Source organism: Hibiscus syriacus, unplaced genomic scaffold (genome assembly GCF_006381635.1).
Source record: "Hibiscus syriacus cultivar Baekdansim isolate YM2019G1 unplaced genomic scaffold, ASM638163v2 tig00003041_pilon, whole genome shotgun sequence".
Classification (NCBI taxonomy): Eukaryota; Viridiplantae; Streptophyta; class Magnoliopsida; order Malvales; family Malvaceae; genus Hibiscus; species Hibiscus syriacus.
Genome location: NW_024061960.1, coordinates 3,157,502 through 3,173,389, shown reverse-complemented (window position 1 = coordinate 3,173,389; position 15,888 = coordinate 3,157,502). Strand labels below are relative to the sequence as shown.

Genomic DNA, 15,888 nt, shown 5'->3' with positions numbered 1-15,888 from the left:
AAATAGTAGTGCATGCATTTGCAAAGTTATGCTCTTTCCTAGGCCAGTCAAATTATTCCTGCAAAGTCGGTTGGCCGTGTGGAAAATTTTTATGAACGAGGCTTCTTTGTTAGGGACCCCTATTGCCTTTAGTAACGTCAATATTTTGAGACTAGCAATAATTCCCCCATGGCCAACCAAGTTTTTATTATACACAAGTAATCAAGTTGATATTTAAAAAATCTCTCTACCATCACATTGTGGGGATTGAAACTTTGGCCCTCTCCTCCTCTGCCTGGTTAATCAATTTCATGAATAGAAATATATAAAACAAAACGATGATCATTAGATGCACAAGAGGAGATCTATAAAGTGAAATGCAAATATATATATATATATATATATATATATAGGTATAGAGTCAAGACAAGGGATTGATCCACATGACTAAAGGTTAATGTTTCATTCTGTCAATGAAGCCGAAAACTGACAAAACAAAGGCATGGTGGGAGGATAAAGAAGGAATGAGAGAGATGTTTTTTTTTTCTGCTTCTTTTTCAAAATAAGAAGTGGCTATATAGTCTATGGGAGGTGTGTGTATATACTATTGCTTTTTGGAGAATTTCTTTTTAAAAAGTTTGTATTTTTTTATAAAGAAGGATGGGTTTTAAGAGAGGTATTTAGCAATTGAAACTTTTACATAGGGTTCCACAAGGTCGGTCTTTTTATGGGTCGTCTTGCTCTTTGATGGCTGCTTGTGGGACAAATATATGTCACCCCTCTCCACTTCCCCTACCTTTCTTTACGTATTATCATTCTCATATGGCTTCTAACACTATTCAAACAACCTTAAACAGCTCTCGATTGTTTTAGTAGTTGTTGATGGTCAAATATAGGTTACGACAGGATGTGGGTAATTTATCCCTTTTGATTTGAGCGGAGAATCACAAATGATGGTTCTATAAACGTCAAAAGAAAAAATGAACCGATTAAATAAGATAATAAACAATAGTCTTATATTTAGATTCAGGGAGAGCCTCCTTCAACTTTGCATAATAATTTATATATGGGCCTTTAGTGCTCGTGTAAGACTTAGGGTGATGATTGTTATTTGTAATCAGCAAAGTTGATCATCACATAGTAGATTTTATGAGCTATAAAATTGACAACGATTATGTTCAACTATATATATATATATCTAAATACTTTATAACATGATGAATATGAATTTGAAATATGGTATCTTATATGTTATCTTTCTGCTTAGAATCGTCCATATATATAAGATAAAACATGAACCGACGTGAGAGGGTCTGTCTTGCTTGAACCGATACATCATTTTTGGCGGGAGATTTCGCCATCAAGAAAGAGACATGCAAATCGCAAATCGCAATTTGCAAGTGTTTTTGTCTTCGACTAGTGTTGGCTCCCACCACTACATCGATGATTTTAAAAGTTTGAAGTTAGATAAGATGGCTCGATCCACATGTCATGCAATTCCCATGTCCACGTGCCATCAATAAGTAAGCATATAAAATCATTTAATTGAGGTATAAGTGAATATCCATGACAAGGTTAACAGGTAAAAAGTAGATAATACAAGAGCAGCAGTAGACTAGTAGTAGTTATTGTTAGCATATAGGGTTTCAATAGGCTTTGAACTCCAACAAGGTGACCTAGGTTCAGTATATTACACATTAACATTATCATAGAAATATATGTAAATTTTATGGGTAAAGTACACAAATGATCCCTCAACTATAAGACGATGCTTTGTTAAGTCCTTTAACTATTAAAAATTATAAAATGATCCTCCGACAATATGGCGTTGCTTTGTTGAGTCCCCTAACTATTAAAAGTTACAAAATGATCCTCCAGACTCTACTATTTTGAGTCCCCTAACTATTAAAAGTTACAAAATGATAACCTGACTATTTTTATGTTCCAAACTCATAATTTTTCATAAAAAATGGGCGACCTTCTGAGTTGTACGTTAACTTGTTGACTGTGATATGATAAAAAAAATTGGTCCCATGACTATAGAGCGTTGTTTTGTTGAGTCAGTAAATTAAAGTTCAGCTCAGAAGATTGTCAATTTTTTAACGAAAAAGGACGAGTTTGGAACGTATAAATAGTCAGGTGATTATTTTGTGGTTTTTAATAGTCAATGAACTCAACAAAGCAGTACACTATAGTTGGATGACATTTGTATACTTTACCCAAATTTTATACTTAGAGTTTTTTTTTTTGTTTATTCAATCAATTGATCGACTAATCTAGATCAGATACATAAGAAACTTATTATGTAAAAGATCCTTCTAATCCAATTTGTTTCATTCATAACATCAAAATCCAAACTCAAGATCTTATTTGAGAGAGATAATATATTATCGTATTAATAAAATATGAACACGGCCTAAAAAAGTGTGTGTTTTTTTTTGGATTTTTATAATAAGAAGAAGAGATTGGCCGGCTATGGTAAGACCCACACGGTTTATTGTTACAATATTTCAACTTAATCAGTTTCATAAAGTTCAAATTTAAGGAATAGGATTGGGTATAGTTAGGTTTGGGTCACTTCATGGAGAAAGACTTTGTGTGTTCATGCATTATGAGCTTGGAAGTGGAAGTCATATTTTTCTAGTACACGTCGAACAAATATAGCTGATATGTATACACCTATACAAATCAAATACATATACATTAAGGTATTGTTGTAGCTTCCTCTCAAGTAACATCTATCATCCATATACATTTAACTATTTTCACGGATAATTTTAAGTTATAATGTCATTTTCAGTGGTTGTTAAATGAAGGTATGATATATATGTTAAGAAAAATAATTTATTGTAAAACGAGATATTAGTGCTGACTAGAACAAATGAATGAATAAAGATAGAATAAATTTTATTGTGTTGTGTAATCACTAAAATTAGATGTTGCCCCTAAAATTAACATAGTCTTTTAAATTTCGTACGCTTAAAATAAAAAATTAGATCTCTTAATAGTATTGGTCTTTTCTTAAAATGAAGGAAAGTGAGAATTTTAATTGGAGTAAACATGGTCGAAAAAAGAGACGCCAAAAGCCGTTGCACAAAAAAGAAAATGCGTGTGAAGGATCGCAGAAAAGGAAGAGAGGGAGTGAGTGATTAAAATTGAAGGAGAGGACCTCCTTCTATGGCTCATATTTGCAGGAATTTTGAATTTTAAAATTCAAATAAAATATCATTGGTCAGATAAATCAAGAATAAAATTAATTGTAATATTTAATTGAGAAAAAAAAATAATGTGATTGGCCCTCAAAAAGATAAGCGTGTAGACGTATCGCAAATACACATTTACACAAACACAGATCGAACGCTCAACAGTGAGGCACGCATATGTAAACTTTTTTATTCAATATAAATAAAGTTAAACATTAATATATAAATCTTTCACCATTATTACATTCAAGCAACTTCTTTACATTATTATTTTACCAACAATATATATATTATACCTCCATTAATTAATTTTAGTTTGTTTAAGGTAAAAATATTCCATTTGGAATTTATATTGTCATTTTCTTGAGTATAGACGAAAGATTTTTGTATTTATTTTGTGTAATTTCTCAATATCCAAAACAATAAGGAGCAAGAGAAGTTTCCTAGTTTTGATTTTCATTTTGGATTTTCCCTCTAACATCTAAATGGAATTTATATGCTTCACATGATCAAACTAAGGGTATGTTTGTTTGCTGTAAAATGAATTACGAAACTGGTTTTCCCCGAAATCCCGTGTTTGTTTCGTATAATTCGTTTTTCGGAAAATATTTTTCCTTGTTTGTTTCAAGTAATTTGTTTTTACGAAAAATGTTTTCCCGTGTTTATTTCACGTAATTCGTTTTCCGGAAAATGTTTTTCAGTGTTTGGTTGGAGGAAAACTGGTTGGTCAACGTAATTCATTTTCCGGAAAATGTTTTCCAGTGTTTGGTTGGAGAAAAACTGGTTGATCAACGTAATTCATTTTCATGGTCAACATAATTTCCTTTGTGTTTTCTGGAAAATTGCTTACGGTCTGATTTTCCGTAAGTCATTTTCCGAACTTTTCATTTCAAAGAATAAATACTCAAAATAATTTTATTTTATGAATTTAATATTAATAAAATATTTTAATATCATTTTCATCAAAATATTAATATTTAAAATATATTTATTAATATTTATAATAATATAATATATTATATTTATAATATTATAATAAAATAATCAATTATATTATAATAATATAAGATATTATATTTTTATTTTAATAAATATATAATAAATTTTTTTATATATTTAATAATGAATAGTATTATTTCTATATTTAATATTAATATAATAATATTTTAATAAAGATATTTAAAATATACTAATTAATATTTTTAAAATATAATATAACACTATTACTTTAATAAATAATTAATATAATTTATAATATTTTTATTTCACTAAAATATACCAAAATTAATATTTTTATTAATAAAATTATAAAAATAATATTTAATAATAAATAAATTATTTTAATATTTTAAAATAATAATATTAAGTTTTATTATAAATAATATTATTTATTGTATTTAATATTTGTAATAAATATTTAAAAAAAACTCATCAACTAGTGGAAAAAATGTTTAAATAACATCTTCCAAACATCATAAAACGTTTTCCAGATGTTTTTTTCAGAAAAATGTAATTTATTTTATGAAAAATATTTTCCGAAAAACGTTTTCCAGAAATGTAATTCATTTTCGAAAATTCAAATTCCAGTAATTTATTTTCTAATAATTTATTTTTCAAAAAATCAATCAAAGTCAACAAACAGACCCTAACTAACAAAATGCCATCTTCAACTCGTTCTCTACACACAACACAACAACCACAACAACAACAAACTAATTGTGTCATAAAATTGGCAATATCGCAGAGAATTCACGTGGACTACACTACCCAATGAAGACCTGCAACGTTGACCGACACGTCGGCATTAAATCCAATAAACGCACGCGTTTCCTTCACGTGAATGCCCTGCGCCTGACAATCGTTTTCAAATTTGAAAACTAAAATTCACCCTCTAAAATAAGAAAATGAATGAACTTATATGGAAAATATAATAAAAAGGTAAAAAAAAGAAAAGAGCTGTGATGCGAAGAAGATGAAGATTCATGCATGTACTCTGAAATCATCATATTTTTTTAATAGTTTGTGAAGATTATAAGATCGTATATATTCAGAGCGTTTTTAATTAATTGACAACACATACATATTTTATAGGCGTAATTATTCGAATTCGAAATTTTAGAAAGAACAATATTTTCGTTTACCATTAACAACATGATGAATTCAAATTCATCATAATTGATAATTCAGAAGGATAAATTATAAAATTATGAAATGAAATAATAATGGTAATAAAAAAAATTAGAAACAGGGTTTTGCTTTAGGAGCACAGTGGGGATAGTCTCCAGGGTATTCATTAAGAACACGCAACAACAGTCATGAGATTCGGGGATATTTATTTAATTATAGATTTCTTTTTCTCTTTTAATATTTTGAAACTCTCCCTCATACCCGCGCACTAAAGCAAGAATCCGTTGATTTAAATTAATATTCTAACCCTATTTTCCATTTGTCAACAGGTTTTTTTCCTTTCCAAAAACGTATATTTCATAAGGACAGATCTTTTCATTTTTCCTTATTTTTCTCTTCAAAGTTTGAATCTTTTATACATTTTAGATCTACCCTTTTCGATTGTACGTGTATACATGTACTTTTGAATCACAAAGCTCAAGCCTTTTACTCTGCATTTAACTGGTGAAGACGTTGGGATCCCATTTTCTAAGTATTAGCATCCGAGGAATAATGGAGTAGGAGGAGGAAAACCAAGCATAGAGTTATGGATTCCGTTTGAACCCAACAGTGAGTTTTGTTGTTATAGAAAAAAGATAAAAGAGAGGGAAGTGGAAGTATATATTCTTTTTTCTATAAAGGATTTGTAAAAGGGTTGGCTTTTTGAGTATACGCCACTTGGGTTTTAATAAAAGGGAAGGGAGCGTCAAGGATTGGGAAACACAGAGCTTTGAGTGAAATAAAAAATATGCAGGAAACAAGGAAGAAGAAGAATGGTGGAGCGGGTGGCAATGAAGATTCGAAGAAGAAGGAGCGTCATATCGTGACGTGGACTCAAGAGGTTTTCTCTTCTTCTTTACTGACCCTCTGTTTTGTTTATTGATTGATTCTTTGTTTTGGGGGATTTCTTATTGATTTGATGGGTTGCAGGAAGATGATATACTTCGTGAACAAATCAGTTTACATGGAACTCAAAAGTGAGCCTTTTGTTTCATTCATTTGAAAGTGTGTGCCATTTTTTTAACCATGAAATGAAATTGAAGGGGTTTGTCTCCGTTTTTAATCTTTGAGTGCAGTTGGGCGATCATTGCTTCTAAATTCAAGGATAAAACCACAAGGCAGTGCAGAAGGAGGTTGGTGAAAGTGAAACCATGATGATTCCAAAAAGTTCATTGACGATCTTTTGTTTTTTGATCCATTTTTATCATTCAACCTTATTCTTTTGTTAATCTAATATGATGTCTTTGTCAAAAACGCAGATGGTACACATACTTGAATTCTGATTTCAAGAAAGGAGGATGGTCACCAGAGGAAGATATGCTTTTATGTGAGGTAATCAAAAAGTTTATGTCCTCCATTTTCCTTCAAGTTTAAATGGAACTACTGTTTTTTTTTCTCTCCCATAAGTAAAACTTCAAATGATTTTTTTAAGAACTTATTTTCTGGTGATATATTTGGAGAAAATGTTACTTTCATTGATCAGTTGTATCAGGCTATTTCATGTTACTGGTACAACTTGTCTTTCAAAAGTAGGACTTAATTTCAATTTGGACAAGTGTTGCTGTAGATCCTTGAATGTGGCTTCTGAGCTGATGACTTATGGTGATTTGCAGGCTCAAAAAATATTTGGCAATAGATGGACAGAAATTGCAAAGGTGGTTTCAGGCAGGTATATATATACATACACATATATATGGCTTTTGTGGAAAAAAAGTGGTATCTTTTCTGCTATCATTTTTCCATTTTCTGTTGTAGATTGTTAACTTTGACCGATCATGTCGTTAATGCAGAACCGATAACGCTGTTAAAAATCGATTCTCCACACTGTGCAAGAAGAGAGCCAAATATGAAGCCTTAGCCAAAGAGAACAGTATTTCATGTATAAATCCAAATAACAAAAGAACTGTACTCGAAAACGGGTTCAATGCAGATGGAACAACTGATTGTACTGCTCCTGTTAAGAGAATGAGGTACCATAACATAATGCACAAATGTAACGACATAGAAAGGCTTCGAAACTATTACTCGAGTTGAAATCTTTTATTTTTCCATTCCAGGAGATCTCACATTCCCGATTTTGCTGAAAGTTGCAACTTTGGAGATAGAGCACATAGGGTATCTGGGACAGTAATCAATCAGCAGCTAAGACACCCATTTGCTGTATTGGGTCAAAATATCCACAATGCAAATAACTTGGAGGTGCAATCTCAAGTCAGCAAGGTCAATGAGGTCTCTAATGATGGTAAATCACATGCAAAGACGATTTTTACGTTAGTTAATTGTTTTTCAGTTTAGCCAAAACTGTATATTCATGTCTTCTATTATTTTGTATTCTTCATAATATAACACATACATTCTTTTTCTCTGTTCTTCATTCGCAGCTCAGAATTATAGAACTCAAGGAACATTTTTCAAAAAGGATGATCCTAGGATAACTGCTTTGATGCAGCAAGCAGAGCTGCTCAGCTCACTCGCATTGAAGGTTAATACAGACAATACAGAACAAAGTATGGAAAATGCTTGGAAGGTGAGATAATTTTAGTTTCTATATTGTTTTTGATTCAACAATTCAACATCCAATACTATCAACCTGTAGCTTCCTAATATTGCTAAATCTTAAGTATTGTGGGGGCTTATATAGTCCAATACATGCGTCGTACGTCCCTAACCTTTATCCTAATAAATGTATATTCAGGTCCTCCAAGATTTTTTGAATCAAAGTAAAGAAAATGACACCCTGAGATATACAATCTCTGATATTGATTTTCAAATCGAAGATTTCAAAGATTTGCTAGAGGACTTAAGGAGTAGTAATGAGGGAAGTCAACCATCTTGGAGGTAACAGATAAATCAGTTGACTCAGATTTAGTAGGACTCCTTACACAATACTGACCAATGATTGATATTTTGTAGGCAACCCGATCTCTATGAGGTGTCTCCATCCAGCTCTGAATATAGCACAGGGTCAACACAGTTGCCTCGTCCGGCTGGGGAAACCGGAGAAAAAACTCAATCAAAAATAGATGCACTGCACCCGGATATAATTTCAAATCATACTGGAGAGCAGAGTTGCGGGACTGAGGAGGAAAAAAGGGCTCTTTCCTGTGCAAACACTGATCATGGTAATGGAGTTCTATCTCTGGTATAAAGACCTAGGAATTTCTTGCTCATCACCATACAGTGGTTAAATAAGTTGAAATGATGTTTCTCACGAAATGTGTTTTTGTTTCAACAGTTGAGATAATCTCATCCTCAGATGTCCAAACAAACATGATAGTTGCTTCTACCTCACCGAGCGCAGAGTTCAGTTCCCCAGTTCAAGTTAATCCACTTTTCAGATCCCTAGCAGCAGGAATTCCCAGCCCAAAATTTTCTGAAAGTGTAAGTTATCTTTAACTGTTTAGTATACCAACTATATATCCATTTAATAGTACGAGCGGTAGCATCAATAGAATTTTCCGTGGCAGGTAGTATCTCTTATTATCTTTCTCAATACCATGATTCCATCGGCATCTTTAGTAGAGTTGTGAGCTTATGCAGTTAAAGGATGCAACAACCAATTAACTAATCACTAAAATTGAATTGACAGATGAGTATTTTATACTTCAAGCACATCCGAAATTTTCTGAGAGTTATTGCGTAGATCTCATCATCTATATACAATGGCCTAAGTTCTAAGAAAATTGCTAAGACACTAAGTGAAGATCTTGGTCATTGCCTAAGTAAGCCTTGATCATAGTGCTCCTTGATAGTTATAAAAAGAAAAAAAGTCAAACTGAATCATAAGTTATAGTATGGGTTGTTGTTTTTCTAAGTAATTACTTCAAAAAATATGTTTTAGGATCTTGTTAATGCTCATCGTCTTTACCTGTATTGTTTCTTCTTTTCTATAATCTAAACCAGGCATGAAAGCATACACATGCATATAAACATGTTATCTCAAACTACAATACATACTGACGACCAAGTTTTTGTTTCTTTTTCAGGAAAGGAACTTCCTACTTAAGACACTCGGAATGGAATCCCCTTCTCCGAATCCGGCAAATAATCTTTCACAGCCACCACCTTGCAAACGAGCCCTCCTCCATATTCTATAAAAAAACTATGATCTTCTCTTATACAGCAATCATATCAGTCTATAGTCCACATTTCTCATCGTTTACTCCCATGAGCAACATAGCTCATTTTGAGTTATCATCCTTTTTTTTTCAGTCCAAGCATTGCAGCCATCTTGGCCTAGAATTTTACAAGGCCTTTAATGATCTGCATACCTAGCAACCTTGGCTAGAATGTTTTGGTGCATTCTAGCTTCTCATACACATCCAGTAAGATGTCATGAGTTTCATTAATTTTTCCCTCTAATTTCCTAGAGAGTACTACCTTAATACTCACATTAAAACCAGTGTGTGCTTGTTAGTGTGCGTCAATTCTTTTGTTTTTCATCTCATTCGATTGGTTTCGGGTGTCTTTTATTGCATCTTTCAGCTCCATTTTTTGTTCTTGTTTTGTAATCATGTACAGAACCTACTATATGAAATCCTTAGAGTGTAAGTAATACATTGGCGAGTTGCCTACATATGATAAAGAACAGATGAATTAAGGGGAAAAAAAGAAACAGAAAATGAGGGTTAAGCCCTTGATGTTTTTGGGTGTGCAGAGCCAGAGGGTATAGAATAAGTTTTTATTTTGTGGTTTCCTATTCTGATTTCTGATGTAATGGAACTCTATATGATTTGAGTGAAGATATGTTTTGGCTTTTGGTGTGGAATTAAGCTCTTGCTCTTTTCTTTGAATTCATGCACCATGAAATCCAAGTTACACAGCTGAAAACATAATGCAGTCAGTACGGACACAAGATTTTATGAAATTCATAACTAAAATATATGATAATTTGAAATTTTCAGAGGACGGCAGTAGTGGGCAATGTAAAGTGTAAGGCAGCATACTTACATATAATGCAGAAGAACATCAATCCTGTCTGACCAAACATTAAAACCAATCAACCCTTTCTTTCACTAGCAGAGGAGAGGAGGAAGAATGGTTTTGAAAACTTTGTTATTAAGATTAAAAAAAATGGGGGGTTGGAGGGCAGAAAATATAGTGGTGGACAACTATAATGATGAGCAAAGCAAAAAGAAAGGGAGGGAATCTCATTCAAAATAAAGTGAAGTTCAACTTTTTTTTTCAATGGAAGGTTCGGTTTAGACTGTTTTGACCCATCATGCAAATGATGCACAACCGTCGGCCCAAGTATCACTCGGAAATTACATATTATTAACAAAACACATAAGGTCCTATAGATAGTAGATACATAGTCATGATAAGAATTATGGTATTGTATTTTAAAAACGTTTTGGTGTTGGAATCCTTCTATGATAAAGTTCTATGGATGTCATTCAATCTAATCACCTGCGAACAAAATCATCTGAATGTTAAACTTGATAAGTTCAGTGAAACACAACTACGCTACAATAATTCAAGGGATAAAAGTATATGCATGAATGTATAAACAATAACAAGCATGAATCATCTCAGCACATCACTACTAATATGAATATAATAACACAACAGAGAAAATAATTGGATCATAGGGTCCGATCCATTAAGCATCAAACCAATTATCTATATAATACCCAGTCCACATAGCATCATCAGACATTAAAACGAATTTGGTCCTTTGTTTTCCAATCACAGGAACTCCTCTCTAGGAAACTTCAATCACATCCACTGTTCCTACTATTAAGTATTATTATTCTTAGCCATCAATACTATACAATTAGTATATTGTATTTGTATGACAAAGTCTTTGCTCTCTTCTGGCATACCATCACTAGCATAGTAAATTATATGAATAATTTTGTTTCTAATTATGAAAAAAAAACACCATATCTTCTTCTGTATGGAAGATAGGATCCCATAAAAAAAGTGAAGACTTACTGTCCCTATTGTTAATCTAAAAGAAATTGCTTCTTCTCCAAGGCATTCCATGTGCATCCTTATTCCTGCTATCTAAAACTACCCTCCCCCTAATACTTTATAACTAAATTACCATGTTTCAGCAAGGTATACGGCATCATCACTATTAACGAAACATATTATATTTTCATTTCATACATTATCAGATTTTGTAGTATCATATTTTTGGATATAGGTCTTCCAGAGTCTCATACATTTTGGGAAATTACAATCTTTTGATATTATCCTTGATAGGTTCACTTAATCTGTTAATTTATTAATAATAATCATGATCTTATACATGACACCAACACTAAAGGTAACTATAAAATCTATCTAAAGATTGAGAGAATGATTGAACTAAAAAAAAGAATAATACAGGGGAAGAGGATCATTTAGGGATTAGGTAGAACTAATACATCATTAAAATCCGTGCTTGACAAATTAACAATCTTTTTACTTTCTCACCGACACAGCGGCGTTTCAGACACAGGGGAAACGGCCAAACCGGTGGGCATTGTCTTCTGTAACATGGATGGTCAACATGATGCCGAGTTTACCGTGAGTTTGAAATCAGAGCCAAGAGTTGACTTTAACTCTCACTTGCCTCTTTGAAAAATCCCATTTGCAATTCAAATATGATGGATCTTGAATCTTAGGATCAGGATTCCCTAGTAATAATAGCATATCGCATTTTCATGGTCAAGTTCCCAGCCAAAATTTCATTTATTTTTTCACTTCCTCAGCCATCAGCTTTTCATCAACTTTATAAGTTGTGGCTCCTACTCGATCATTTTTAACCTTTAATAAGTAGTGTTCTGAAACCCATATAAGAAAATTGTCTTTTTTAGATGAAAACTTCATTTATTGGGGTGCTAGGCAAGCTAAAAGGATGTTTACATTCTGCAACTGAAAATATGAAGTTAATGTGATTCTCCCTTTTCCCAGAAATGTTTTTCTAGCACCACTTGCACCACTTGTTAAGGTTTTAACAAAGTAGATAGATGGCAAGAATGGAGACTTCCAGGGTTGGTTTCTGTTTATTGCTTTCTGCAATTTTCATGGTTGTTCCAGTTTCAATAGCTCAGCTATCTCCAAGTGAAACCAGGCTTCTTTTTCAAGTCAAAAGGCTTCTGGAATACCCCCAAGTTCTTCAAGGATGGACCAGTTGGACCAACTTCTGCTATCTTCCACCTTCTTCTTCTCTCAAGGTTGTCTGTTCCAACAGTCGAGTTATTGAGTTGATTATAGTTGGAAACAAGAGCTCTTCAGCTGGACAGACTTTGTCCCACAAGTTTTCCATTGATTCATTATTCACTGTGCTCACCAAGTTGTCTGATCTGAAAGCATTGTCCTTGGTGTCGTTGGGGTTATGGGGTCCCTTGCCATCCAAGATCGACAGGTTTCGTTCACTCCAAGTTCTCAACTTAAGCTCCAATTTCATCTCCGGGGAGATTCCCAAGCAGATTGCATCTATGGAGAATCTAACCAGTCTGGTTTTGGCTGACAATCTGTTCAATGGGAGTGTTCCTGATCTTACAGGCTTAACACTCCTTCAAAATCTGAATATGGGTGGCAATCACCTTGGACCTCAATTCCCTTCATTAAGCAAGAGTCTTGTAAGTATAACGTTAAGCAACAATTCTTTTAGATCTAAAATCCCTTCAGGTTTGAAGAAATTCAATCAGCTTCAGAAGCTGGACATCTCTTCTAATAAAATCCTCGGACCAATCCCATCGTTTCTGTTCTCCTTGGCTTCAATTCAGTATCTTAATTTGGCCAAAAACCAGTTAAGCGGGGCACTTCCTTCGAGCACATCTTGTAGTAAGAACCTCACCTTTCTGGATATCTCAAACAACCTTTTAATAGGAAAACTCCCATCATGCATTGGATCAAATTCCAGGAACATGACAGTCGTTAGTTCATGGAATTGTCTGTCTGTTGATATGTCGAATCGCCAGCATCCTTATTCGTTTTGCAACAAAATAGCAGTGGCTGTTAAACCGGTCGAAAGGAAGGAGCAGGAGCCAGGGATCAACTTAGGCCTAATACTCGGTATCATTGGAGGTGTTGTTTTCATGGCAGGAGCTATTGTTTTGTTAATTTTGGTCATTGTTAAAAGATCAAGAAGTGAAGATGTAGACGATGACAGATCCATTGCAGATAAAATATCCGTTCATAGCTCTCCGAAACCGGCCATTGATTCAAGTAAGACTTATCTGATTTTATGCCTTGTTTCAAAAGCACGGACTCAAGATTTTTAACGTACCAAATTTGGTTGCTTTGCTACACCGCAGGGCGTGTTCCTCAGACAATGAGATCAGCTGCAATCGGGCTTCCTCGATATCGTGTATTCAGCTTGGAAGAAATTGAAGATGCAACCAACAACTTTGACCCATCAAATTTCATGGGGGAAGGATTTCAAGGGCAGGTAAAACATTTGTGTTAAATCTCATTACATGAAGCTTATAAAGGTTATATTGAAGTTGAATAATGGGGTGGTTTTGATGTTTGCAGCTCTATAAAGGTTGGCTTGCAGATGGCTCATTGGTGGTGGTAAAATGTTTGAAACTAAACCAGAAGCATGCACCTCAGAATCTGATGCAACACATTGAAGTTTTGTCCAAGCTAAGGCATAGGCATTTGGTTAGCGTTCTGGGACACTGTATCGTTACCTACCAGGACCATCCCAATATTGCCAGTACAGTGTTCGTTGTTTTTGAGCACATTTCCAATGGAACATTGCGGGACTATCTTACTGGTAAAGCTGCACCCCTCAAACAATTTACTCTGCAAGGAAGAAGTTAAATTTACATTTGATTTGATTTGACAGATTGGAGAAAGAAGGAAATACTGAAATGGCCACAGAGAATGGCAATCACCATTGGAGCTGCAAGAGGAGTCCAGTTCTTGCACACAGGGATTTCACCTGCAATTTACGGAAACGATTTAAAGATTGATAATATTCTGTTGGATGAGACTCTTACAGCCAAGATTAGTGATTACAACATTCCATTGCCACTTAAGGTATGGTAAACACTAACAAATATACACATGATTTCTGAATTTAATATGTCCTTATTGTTCATGTGTTTTTTTGATGAAATTTGCAGACAGGTTCAGAAAGCTCCATTTCCAATCGGCTTAGCAGTGATGAGAATGGTGAGAAGGAAGACATTTATCAGCTGGGAATTCTTCTGCTACAAGTTATCACTGGTAAACTGGCCACATTCACAAGTGAATTGAATGCGCTTAAGCATAAGGTAAACAAGTTTCTTTCTTCGACTTCTTTAATGGCGATATATAAAACACTAAACACTGAATTATATTTGGCAACGCAGTTGGAAGAGAGCTTGGCAGAAGGACCATCAAAGCTGAGAAGTGTGATAGATCCTTCAATAAGGGGCACTTTTGCATATGAGTCGATGAAAACCACGGTTCAATTCGCCATCAATTGCCTGTCCAAAGATTCAACCAAGCGCCCCTCCATTGAAGACGTGCTTTGGAATTTGCAATACTCGATTCAAGTTCAGGAAGGATGGACCAGTAGCGGAAACCTTGCCACACATTTGTAATACTTCATTACAATTTCTTTACCCTTTCTCAGCAACCATAATTTATTATCTTCTGTAACTCTACAGCTGTTGCAAAAATAAATGTGTTTGCATTTCCCACTCGTACTTGCACAAGATTCTTTGGTAAAATCAACATCATGACAAGTTTTCCACGTGGCAACATGGTCCACCATCATTATTTCTGTCAGACACCTTAAATCATTCCCTCATTAATGCTTTTTTTTTTACCCATTGAAGAAACAAGAACACAAAGATACGACAAATCATTTCAACAAAGGGAGCGTGAACAGGATGGTAAGCAAAATACTTTTTGAGATGGGATGATTGTTGCAGTGTAACTAGAAAGACGTCGAGAGTATAATGTGTATTGACGTAATAATATGTCTTTTAGCGGCAATCACAATATATCTTCTGCTTTGCTAATTTATTAGCTTTAGTATTCCTTTTTTATAAAATTTGAGAAGATACATTGTGCTTCCGACATTACAACAATCGCTTCATTTCAGAAAATATTTCTTTCACCACCCTCTATGAACCATTTTTTTCCAACGCCTCATTTAATCGATTTTGCGTTCCATACCGAACCAATCCGTGCGCGAATGAGCTATCAATCAGCAGTCCTACTCTGCTCCACAATCTCACACACTCTCCTATTGTATTCACGCTTATTCTCACTAGACATCCGAGCAGCTTCTTAATTCGCTAAATAATATCATTAACAAACAGCTTTGCAAAAACAGCCAATGTTTCCATATCAACATGAGTCAGGTAGTACTAGAAGCATAGACTATGACTACCTGGAATTGGAATTAGGGATGCCCATTTCACTCGGATCCAATGGTTTCCAATCCAAACCGATCGAGACGATTTTCATTTTAAAAGTTTTAGGTCGAGTTCGGATTTGGGTTGTTTCCAATCCACTCGTATTGACTCGATTCCACTGTAATAATAATATACTTTTCTAGTTTTTTCAATTAGATCCTTATTTTATCTAATAAAAATAAATTATA

The 15,888-nt window shown here is 33.8% G+C and overlaps 2 protein-coding genes across 8 annotated transcripts; both read left to right on the top strand.

The window, feature by feature from the left end:
• Nucleotides 1-5,866: 5,866 nt before the first annotated feature.
• On the top strand, nucleotides 5,867-10,116 carry LOC120169100 (transcription factor MYB88-like). Of its 7 annotated transcripts, XM_039177321.1 has the most exons (12): nucleotides 5,872-6,189; nucleotides 6,279-6,325; nucleotides 6,425-6,481; nucleotides 6,608-6,680; nucleotides 6,962-7,017; nucleotides 7,139-7,318; nucleotides 7,406-7,590; nucleotides 7,730-7,875; nucleotides 8,044-8,186; nucleotides 8,262-8,470; nucleotides 8,584-8,729; nucleotides 9,335-10,116. In XM_039177321.1, the coding sequence occupies exons 1-12, from the start codon at nucleotides 6,097-6,099 to the stop codon at nucleotides 9,443-9,445; spliced, it is 1,446 nt and encodes a 481-aa protein (XP_039033252.1). In that variant the 5' UTR covers nucleotides 5,872-6,096; the 3' UTR covers nucleotides 9,446-10,116. The 7 variants fall into 7 exon arrangements, with proteins under 7 accessions (XP_039033291.1, XP_039033252.1, XP_039033275.1 ...); XM_039177344.1 differs by lacking the exons at nucleotides 5,872-6,189; nucleotides 6,279-6,325 and having other exon boundaries at nucleotides 6,426-6,481; nucleotides 6,962-7,013; XM_039177330.1 differs by lacking the exons at nucleotides 5,872-6,189; nucleotides 6,279-6,325 and having other exon boundaries at nucleotides 6,426-6,481; nucleotides 6,916-7,017.
• Nucleotides 10,117-12,093: 1,977 nt separating this feature from the next.
• Nucleotides 12,094-14,956, top strand: LOC120169090 (probable LRR receptor-like serine/threonine-protein kinase At1g14390). The gene is made up of 6 exons (XM_039177314.1): nucleotides 12,094-13,511; nucleotides 13,601-13,734; nucleotides 13,821-14,064; nucleotides 14,137-14,330; nucleotides 14,417-14,566; nucleotides 14,645-14,956. The coding sequence occupies exons 1-6, from the start codon at nucleotides 12,308-12,310 to the stop codon at nucleotides 14,876-14,878; spliced, it is 2,160 nt and encodes a 719-aa protein (XP_039033245.1). The 5' UTR covers nucleotides 12,094-12,307; the 3' UTR covers nucleotides 14,879-14,956.
• Nucleotides 14,957-15,888: the final 932 nt, after the last annotated feature.